This window comes from Temnothorax americanus, unplaced genomic scaffold (assembly GCF_048541705.1).
Source record: "Temnothorax americanus isolate GAGA-0224 unplaced genomic scaffold, ASM4854170v1 Scaffold133, whole genome shotgun sequence".
Lineage (NCBI taxonomy): Eukaryota > Metazoa > Arthropoda > Insecta > Hymenoptera > Formicidae > Temnothorax > Temnothorax americanus.
Genome location: NW_027509268.1, coordinates 146,949 through 158,244, shown reverse-complemented (window position 1 = coordinate 158,244; position 11,296 = coordinate 146,949). Strand labels below are relative to the sequence as shown.

Genomic DNA, 11,296 nt, shown 5'->3' with positions numbered 1-11,296 from the left:
GAAGACTAATAATATGCAAGGCAAATAATTTTTCCCGCAATGATGTAATAATAAATGTAATTTTTATTATAATTTTCATAAAACTATTACGAATAGAATATTACTATATGGTAAGAAGGAAAACAAATTGTAAACAAATTTGTTATGTACAGTAATAATAAGTTTTATTCCTATTTTGTTCGTTAATTTTAATTGATCATCTTTACATACTAGAGCTAAAAAAATGCGTTTGTAATAAATAAATATAATTTAACTATCGCCAGATAGACTAGGCAAAATAATTTGAATTATAATTCGATTTGTATAATATACTAATATTAATACATTTGTTATACTATTTATTTAATGAAATTGTTTGTATGCAGGGTGATCATTTATAATGTTAATGACAAATATCTCATAAAATATGCATTCTATGAAAAAATGGTTGACAAAACTTGGTTGAAATCAAAGGGGACAAAATAGCACTATTTGCTTCATCACAGATGGCGCTACTATGAGTGAAACAAAAGTCAACTTTATTTTTTAAAATAGGAACCCCCATTTTTTATTGTATTATCTTATGTCCCCTTTAATTTCAAACAAGTTTTGTCCAAACCATTTTTTTTTCATAGAATGCATATTTTACGTTTGTCATTAACGTTATAAATGATTTACCTTGAATAAATCCAAGAAAAGAAGAGACAGAAATAATGTGACATTTTTTTTTCTGTCTCGTTATAAATATAAAATTCTCTAGCGAGTAAAATGGAATGGAGTAAATGGAAGTTTTTAATCGATCCTCTTAGGGTTACAATTCTCATCCATCACTATCCTTCTTCTCTCACTTAACCCTTTGGACCAACGGCTTAACGTCTCTTTTCCGAAAGACGGAGCCCAGTTTGCTCCGCACAAGAGCCTATCTTGCACGGAGGGCGCAGCTTTCGGAAAATAAATTTCATGTTTACATGCTCTAGTGGACTTGAACCTGGTTCTTCAGATTACGAGTATGGCGCTCTACCACTAGACCACACTGCCGCCCCTTCTATAGCAAGTATTTCTTTAAAATTGTTAGAGAATCAAAAATATACTATACTAATCAAACATTTAATCTTTCTTACTATGGAAATGCACCTTGTATATGTACACTTGAATCTATTACAATCGAACTTTATTGTTCTTAACATCTCGGGACCAAATAAATTTCCTATTTTTAATTATTTTCTTAATTTCCACTTATTATAACATATGCACGTAGTAAAAATATCATCACGTTAATTATGCTATTAACAAATAAAGTTGGAATATACATAATATTCTTTTTTATTCACTTTTTCAATTTACAAAGTCACATGGAAAATCACATAACACAGGGTAAAGTTCAAGTAAAAATGTTAAAGATGCGGAGATTAAAAGTGTTAAATGTATAGAAAAGTGTTAAAAATAGGAAATTTAGTTATACCAATATATTCCGACCTTTAATTTAAAAAGATTATGTACAATACATTTTATATACATACTTATCCCACATGGGATATATAAACACGGCCGTTTCAAGGGCTTGTACGCGCAGAGTGTTCTGTCCTTCTACCGATTGTATTTATGTTGATAACCCAAATGAACCACACGAACCTTCATTAAACCCAAATGACTCCTATCCAACTCAAACTAATACGACCCAATAAAACTGACTCCACGTATGTACATATTGTTATTGGTAATTGATCGAAATCAAGCATTAACTTATATTAACAATTGCATTGACAGCAGAAGCGTTTTTCAAATATAAAATAATGTGCGTAGAGCAAAATTTCAATTATTTTTTTGTTTTTAATGTTCTGTAATATTGTCCGGTAGTATTTAAATATTGTTTGGCTTTTAATGTAATATTTATTTCAATGTTCCCTTTTAATAAATACCCCGATAAGAAAATTGCGAAAACATTGTACAATAATTTCTTCATTTAATTGAGACAAATTTCACAATTATTGCTCTAAGATGGTTCCTCATAATACAGCGTTCTTGCCGGCATAAAATTTCTGAATGATATTTGCACAAAAATTGAGAAATTCAATTTTAGGTTTAAATTTTGCACAATTATTTCGACATTTAGAAGCAAAATCATCACTCCAGCACACTTCAGTAAACACCGATATATAACAGTTACAATATATAGATACCACTGTTCATTATATTTTACATACGAGAAAAGATGTCATCTGTCGGCAATCCAGCAAACACAGAATATACTATGTACCTAATACAGGAATGACACATAATAAAACTTAAATATATTTCACAATTTCTTTCCAAATTTAATTATGCAAATATTCCGGTAAGATAATTCTTTTATCGCTGCTATTTTAATTGCTGAAATACTATTGTGCAAATAAATTGTGCAAATATTTATCAATATTTGCATAAAGGTCTAAATTTCTATTAGTGTTGCTGCAAATATTGAGCCAATTTCATCCATATTTTGTCATATGATGTTATGAATCTTTTCCTATTGTAGTATTTATTAAAAGCGAACATTGAACTTTAACATATTAATACAACAGTTTAGAACAGTTATAAAATCTGAATATCTTGATAAACATTGCACTAATTGAAATTACATTGATATAAAGCTCTATTTATATAAAACGCGCACGTCTCGCTTTTACTTCAGCAAATTGTTTGATAAGCTTCGATGTTTCTAATTTGCTCACAATTTTATTTATGCTCGATCGAAATTGTTGCTAAAATTAACCTTTCCTGAGACACAGTCGGACGCAAATAATTTTTATAAATTTAAGTTTTGAAAATAATCAGCGTCACTGTAATTCAGCGTGATTCAGATTTCTAGTTTAACTGATATTTCAATTTTTTTCCAATTTTTTCATTCTTAGATAGCAACGTGTCTGGATTGTTGCCGACGTGCTGGCATGTTGCCGACAACATATAGTATGTGTTGCTATCAGAATTGTGGCAACTGAGTTTGCATTTGTCGGCAAGTTAATGCCTTCACGATATAACAATTTTGTATAGCAACTTGCCAACAATTTGTTGGTAACTTATGCTGTGTTCTAAAATCGTCTTATTTAAAATTCGAGCTGTTGCTGTCATGTTGCTGTAATAATTCATATATAGGACATAGGATCACACAATGCTGTCATATTGCTAGCAACGCGAAGTAAATTTGATGCTGTTCTCTTGCCGACAAATTGCTGATATATCCAATGTTGCCTGCGTGTTGCTTCAAATATTAAATTACTCGAAGTCAATTAAAGCAAATGTACGGAAAGTTGCCAGCATCATAAGCAATCACAGGTTTGCGCGATTATGCTCAGACACCCTTTGCTATCGGGGTTTTTATTTCGGTTGTACAATTACTTTTAAAGACACGTCGGCGGCGGCTCGGGTAAACTGCACCCGTTGCACCCCAGCTTGAAACGGCCTTTATATAATATAAAGCAATGGACAGCAATGTGTGCGCATATGCACGCACATACACTCTTATCATGCGCCTCCATATACGTACGCACACTCACTTTCACTTTTTCTCTCGCATACATCCACATGTGCAAGTTTACGTATCTAAAGAAAGAAAGTAAAGAACAATAGAAAAACCTGATTAAATAAGATATTTCAAATCTACCGTATCATCTGTTAACGATAGATTGCAGATATTATTTGGACTATAATGTCAAAATATCAAGTTAAACAGAAAGTTTAAAAACTGTTATACATAGTTTTTAAACTTTACTTTATATACTATAATTGAAGTTGGTCAATTGAGTTTGCCAAAAACTCAGGCATAAATAGCAACATCAAATATAGCAACATTTTATAATAATAAAGATACTCTTAAATATCGACATAATTTGATATTAATTAGAATTATATGAAAAAATATATTAGTCTTATATAATTTAAGTTATAACATAAATATTAGTAATATAAAAGCTTTGACAGTATAATCTACACGATATCTTAATGTAAATATTTATGCTACTATTAAAAATAAGAGTACAATTGCAAAATTATAAAATAGAACTATTATATTTATGTTCCTTTTTCTCATCATTGGGTTAACATATTCGAATTCTTTTTTTATATTTTTTCTTATTTAATTGACTCTATATTTTCATGAATATTTTTTTCTAAATAAGCTTTTTTCCTGAATTTTAATTATAATTTAAAAAAATTAATTTTTTATTATTTTAATGAAATTATTCATCTTTTAATAAAATTAAAATTTTTGTAAACTACATTAAATCATGATTTATACATTTTTAAAGAAATTTTTAAACATTTGCTATTTAATGTTATAATCTCATATTCCTTGCAAAAATTGTTTTTCTCTTTAAGCCAATATTTTGAGAATCAAAGCTTCCAGTAGTAAACGCTACCAGGTGACAAATCTAGTAAAAATCTAAAACAAATTTTTTAAATTGTTTTTTGACCATTTGCTTCTAACCATTTAAATTGCAAGAAGACTACTAGGAACAAATTTTTTATATATAATAATATATAAAATATGTCCATGTTTCTTGCTCTTGTATAATCTCTGTTTGTATTATATATAAAAATAATAAAAATTAAAAAATAATTAAAAGGATAATTTTTACATTGTTTTCACAAAAAACTAAAGTTCAATGAAATGAGAAAGACTGCCTAATATAATCATATATAAATGTAATTGTATATAAAATATGATTATATATGATTACATATAGAATATTGTATAATTTAATAGCAATTTTATTTTTTCAAAAAACAATACAAAAATTAATTTTTTTATTATTTGTCAATTTTATTTGTTATTTTTCTATATACGAACAGAAATTATACAAGAAAAAGAAATATATACTTTAAATAAACTTTATGTACTATATAATATATACAAGGTGATTGAGAAAGAATCTGCAATATTCCGGGAGGTAGTATTGATGATTCTAAGCAAAAAGAACATAGGTCCTATTCCTAACTGTTACTAAGATATTCTGGTTATAACATGAAAAGAGCACAATGTATATGGAGGGATAGAAATAAATCCATATGTATTATGCCCTTTTCACGTTATAACCAGAATATCTCGGTAACTGTTAGGAATAGGACCCATGTTCATATGACTCTTTTTGCTTAGAATCATCAATACTATCACCACCTGGAATATTGTAGATTTCTCCTCAATCACTCTATATATAAAATTATACAATATAGAAATTTTTTTTACTGTACATTCAACTTCTTTTTTTAAACGTTCAGACATATTTAAAAATAATTGTATATAATTCAAAATATGTAAGAAATAATCAGTTAAAAAAAAACAATTAATATTTTAATTGTTTTCAAATACATTCTCCTCAACATTATTAGCAAGCACAACAGAGTTATCACATAAATCACATCTACGGCTAGTTCGCACTTTTTCGCCAATCTTGCCTACAGCTATCCCAATTTTTCGCATTTTATATAGCACCTTGACTACTCGTAGAGAAATAAAACACTCGAGCTCAGGAACAGTATTAGCTATAAATAGATATAGGGTTTTGGACAGTGTTGTTCCATGCAATAATAAACAACGAACTATATATATTATATATATATAATATATATATTTATACATATTATGTACCTATCTATATATGTACAGGATGACAAGAAAAAACCCGGAATTTTTTTAAAATTATGAAGCAGCTAGAAATCAGTACAGAAATTAAACATGTACACTTTAAATATAACATAAAACTTTATTAAAACATCAACAAAATTAAACAAAAAATTTTAATAAATGTTTAAAATTGCTTCCTTGCTTTCAAAGTGACTTAAAAAATGTATTAAAACCAAAGGAAATAATTTTGAACATTTATCGTAATTTTCTTTGTTTAATTTTTGTTATTAATATTCTAAGAAAGTTTTATGTTCTGTTTAAAGTGTAAGTAGATGTTTAATTTCTATACTGATTTCTACCTGCTTCATGTATTTAAAAAATTCTAAGAACTTCTTGTCATCCTATATACATATATAGATACGTATAATATATGTATAATAATAACTCTATAAACAGTAAATAGTGCACAGGGCAACACACGCCAAAGTTCCAATTAAGCTATAAATCAAATACAATTTATAGCTAATATTCTGAACTTGAGCGTCTCTGCAAGCAGCATAGATGCTACGAGAAGTAGGGATGGCAGTAGGCAATATCGGCCAAAAAGTACAAACCAACTATAAACCTGACATAAAGAAACAACATTGACAATGTTGAAAGATATTTTGAATAGACACAAAATTATATTAATATTTAAAAATTAATTAATATTTTTTTAGAGTATCTGTATAGCAATATAGAATGCAATTATTGCAATTATTTATTGCAATTAGAATGCATAAGATCTTGCCAATCCAATTTGCTAAATTCAAATGCTTATTTTGTATCAAACTTTTCATCTTCAAGTAATCACTAAAATCAACCATTAGCAGGTGAGCTGATATATCTAAAATACCTTGTACATATAAACTCTAAATAAAAAAATCATTATTTATATGACTAAGATTCCAAGAGACTTTTTAATATTTGATGTTTCCGGTAATGAAAGAGCCCATTTTCTTAATCCTGTTAATAAAACTGAGCTAGTGACTAATATAGCCCCGCCTACAGAATAATAATTTGGTATTTCATTAAAAAATAATACCTGCCAAAAGAACGCAAAGACAATATCTGTGGATCTTGCTATGGCCACTGGACCAGCTTGTTCAATTTGAAGAGCTAAGGTTAACAAAATTTGGCCTGCAAAACTAAACAGTGCGAGTGCAACAACCAAAAGTCTATCTGTACCACAATGTGGCATACATAATGCGCCAATTACCCATGATATAAGCGTAGTTTGAATCAAGGCAAATAAACCAAAGTTTGTCATTATAACAGAAAAATGAAGACCTTTTAATGCACGTAGTAAAACATATGCATTCGCACCAAATAAAGTAGCTGAAAAAGCAGCCATAGCACTCCATAAATCTGCATGCTCTGGCTTAATATGATCATCCGAGAGAGATTCTATGGTGTTACCAAAAATTAACGGAGGTCGTGTTATCAATATCACACCAATCAGTGTCAAACATACAATTACAACGTTGAACAGCCCACAGGGTTCTTTCAAAAATATCCGTGCAAATATTGCCACAAAAACAGGAACAGAAAATACAATAACTGAGGCATCAGCCAACGGCATATGTCTAAACGCGTAGAAACTAAACATAAGTCCTGTTGTACCAATAAAACTCCTTAGAATAAGTATTAATCTACGTCCCTTTGGAAAAGGATGTTCACCTTTATAAATCACAATTGGTATAGCTGGTAACAATACCCCTAAAAATCTAAAGATTGCCATTTCTGTTGGATTTACTTCTACCAAGCTCTTAACAATCACACTACATAATGAGAAGAACAGAGATGAGAGTGTCGCTAAAATTAAACCCATATAAGGACAAGATTTACATAATAGAATAGAAAACTTTTTTTTATGATTTGTTGTGTTATTTTCCACATTGGCGTCTACTAAATGTTGCAATTCCACATGCTCTGACATATCTGCAAGAAAAATAACGTTTATAAAGATAAGTACACTTGCATTTGTAAATATGTGATATATATATTTTAGAAGATAAAAACAGCATTTTACCATAGAATACAATTTTAAGATAATAAAATATTCTTGTACAAATCTGTAAAAATATTACCGCAACAATAACTAAAGTTATAAAGTAGAAGATAAAACAAAGATTTTTTGAAACAATAATATATCTTTGAACATAAATCTAATTCTACTAAATAATTATATTAGAGAAATAATATGATATAGAATAATATCTTTTATACTCAAGACAAAGTTTCCCAGATAGCAACGTGTCTACATTGTTGCTGGCATGTTGCCGACAACGTAGTATGTATTGCTATCAGAATTGTGGCAACTGAATCCGCATTTGTCGGCAAGTTGATCTTTTCATGATTTAACAATTTTGTATACCAACTTGCCAGCAACTTGTTGGCAACTTATGCTGCGGTCTAAAATCGTCACCCATTTAACTAATTCAAAATTTGAGCTGTTGCTGTCATGTTGCTGTAATAATTCATAGGATCACACAATGCTGTCATATTCCTACGCAAAGTAAATTTGATGCTGCTCTCTTACCAATAAATTGATGGCAATACATACACCAATGTTGCCTGCGTGCTGCTTCAAATATTAAATAACTCGAAATTACTGATGCAAATATACGGCAAGTGGCCAGCATCATAAGCAATCACAGGTTTGCGCGATTTTGCTCAGACACGCTTGGCTATCTGGGTTATTATTAGTAGTACATAGGAACCCAAAGGTAATGATCTATATGAAAAATAAATAAAAATTGTAGATTAGAATGTTTATCTGAAACTTTGTCTTTAAAATGTTAAATTTAAATAAAAATTAATATTATTTTACTGATATAGTATCAAATAATAGAATTATCATACTTTTTGTAGTTAAAATTATAAAGTACAAAAGGTACTAAAGTTTTACGATTATCAAATATTTTTGTATAAATTTAATCTTATTAATGCAATATTAATAAAAGTAATAATGCAAAATTATAATGTTTATATAAAAAATTTGAATAATTATATTTAGTTATACATTGTACTAAAAGAAAAAAAACGAATCTATAAGTCTCTTGTTAAATTATCTGTTATTTGAAAAATAGAATAATAATATACAATAATTAGTATAAGATAGAAGAAGAAACAAAAGTTGTTCTATAATTATAAATTTATTTAGTCAATTTGAATTCTATATTAATTAATCACATGTAGAGAACTTTGTTGGCACTTACCTATTAATGTTTGCGTTTCATCACATATGTCATATGTAAACAATCATAAGATTATGTGACAAGTAATATAGCCACAAAAGAGAGCCTAGATAAAAAACCAAAAATAAGCAATCAGAATTTGTTTTCTAATGTTCTGTGTCATTAAATACATGCCTTATATTTAATTGCTATATTTTATTTTAATCACATTATCAACTATATGCTAATGACAAAAGTTATTTCACATTTACATCTCACAAATGATATAATTTTACTTACAGACGCCTCCTTTGTATTTACTTATAATTTATATTATCTAAATTACTATCTTGTACGCTAATACGAGAAATAACAGTAATAATTCTTTACTAATAACAAAATATTTTACCATTTGAGAGATTTGTTCATTTTAATTGTATTTTCTTGCATTTGCTGTCCATAAATCTATATCCACTTTGAATGGAAAAAGAGAGGAGAAGAAACAACAAAGTGTAAAATATATGCAACTAAAACGAGCAGATCTAATTTTCAGTAAAGCTCGTAGCTCGTATCAAACTATATATTTGTGTCTGTTTTTTCTATTGCTGCACTGGCTACACTAGTTCGAGAAGTGATACGTGATACCAGAGAGAAACCTGAGAGCGGCCACCGGGATCATTCCGTTCCAGCGGAGCGGACGTAGAGTCCCTTTATAAGAGTCTGGACAGACTTTGGGAGTGCAACAACATGGCGTGAACGTCACGTATATAGAGACTCTAGTCTAGACGCCCTAGACGGAAGAAAAACCATGGCGGCGATGGATGACTACACGTGAATCGTATATCCTGGAATCGTTGTATCGTCGACGTTGTATATAAAGATTTATATCATCTCCAAATTAGTCTACATAGAAAGTGAGTTTGCTTATATTTTTATTTTAGTTTAATAGAGAGATAAGATAACTAAAACTTGAAAATATCGAGATGTACATACGATACATACATAGATAAATGTACGTGTTTCACTTTTAAAAGGGTTTTCTCTGGCATAATGGCTGGTTGTTGTATACCTGGATGTACTAACAACAATAAAAAAGGATATTCTATGAGAAGATTTCCAAAAGATGTAAAAAAAAAATTAAATTGGATAAAAAATATCAACAATCTGTGGCCTAATTGGAAACCTCCTGAGCATGGACTTATTTGTCATGTAAGTATGAAAATGTATTTTTATAATAAAATAACTAATGAAGGAACTATGATATTAATCTAAATGATTTATTTATAGTCACATTTTTCTGATGCAATGTGGGAAAAACCTCGTGTAGATGGTAAACAAAAATTAAAAGATGATGCTGAGCCAACTATTTTTATAATCATAATGTTAATGTAAGTTTTATTTTTATTATTTTTTATGTCATATATGTGTATATATATATATATATATATATATATATATATATATATATATATATAAGAAACAAGGAAATAATGATAATTTACTAAAAATGTGCATTTTTCAACATTTTTGTATTCTCCTTGCCAGATAAAACCTGCAGCTTCTTCAGTTTCTCCACCGTTAAATGATCAATCATCAACAGATTGTAATACCAATAGTTCATCGCATGACGAAATTGTGGAAGTAAATATGGAACCAAATCAACAAATGAATTCAATAGAAGTTTTTACTAGTAAATTACCGAGTACTGAAGTTAATAATATTTGTGAAAAAACCAATTCCACGGATTATGAAACTCCAACAGATTGTACAACTACATCAACGTTAGATGAAGCATTGAAAATTGCTGTTCTAAAAGCTGAAAATCTGGAAAAACAATTAAAAGTGGCAAATGCTAAGCTTCAAGCTGCAGATGTATCCGTTCGAAAAGTACTAAGATCAAATAACTTTTTATTAAGACGTATCAGACGGCTGAGAAGTAACAACAGAATACGTGTTGAGAAAAGTTTATTAAAATCTACAGAAATTTTACACAAAGTATTCAATGATGACCAAATCAAATGGCTCCAACGTGATTCTAGTTGTAAAACTGTACATAAATGGTCTGAAGAAACCATAAAAAAAGCACTTCGGTTAAAAGTATCATGTTCCAATAGTGGTTACCAAGAACTTATGAAACAAAATATTCCTTTGCCATCTACTAGAACACTTCGTAGAAGATTAGAAACGATTACATTTGAACCTGGAATTTGTGATGATATATTTGAGGCTCTAAAAGAAAAAGTTGAACAATTTGAAGATGACAGACAAAGAGATTGCATGCTTGCATTGGACGAAATGAGTATTATGAGTGGGAATCAAGTTGATTTATCAACAAATTCACGTTTTGGTGATACTACTATTCCTAACACTTTTGGTAATTTGCATGCTCTTTTCTGTAACAAGTTTTATTCATTTGTTAACATTTTTCCTATATTATATATTTTTCAATTTTCTTACATTTTATGGCGCATGAAACACCTACCTATAAATATGTATACTT

General features: G+C 28.9%; 1 protein-coding gene across 5 annotated transcripts; it reads right to left on the bottom strand.

The window, feature by feature from the left end:
• Positions 1-1,067: 1,067 nt before the first annotated feature.
• LOC143894245 (solute carrier family 35 member G1) lies at positions 1,068-9,431 on the bottom strand. 5 transcript variants are annotated; one of them, XM_077400387.1, is made up of 5 exons: positions 9,206-9,429; positions 8,839-8,923; positions 8,160-8,354; positions 7,847-8,087; positions 1,068-7,558 (listed from the first exon to the last, which is right to left on the bottom strand). In XM_077400387.1, exon 5 carries the CDS (start codon positions 7,554-7,556, stop codon positions 6,510-6,512), a length of 1,047 nt encoding a protein of 348 aa, XP_077256513.1. In that variant the 5' UTR covers positions 7,557-7,558; positions 7,847-8,087; positions 8,160-8,354; positions 8,839-8,923; positions 9,206-9,429; the 3' UTR covers positions 1,068-6,509. The 5 variants fall into 5 exon arrangements, with proteins under 5 accessions (XP_077256513.1, XP_077256514.1, XP_077256511.1 ...); XM_077400388.1 differs by having other exon boundaries at positions 8,184-8,354; XM_077400385.1 differs by lacking the exon at positions 7,847-8,087 and having other exon boundaries at positions 9,206-9,431.
• Positions 9,432-11,296: the final 1,865 nt, after the last annotated feature.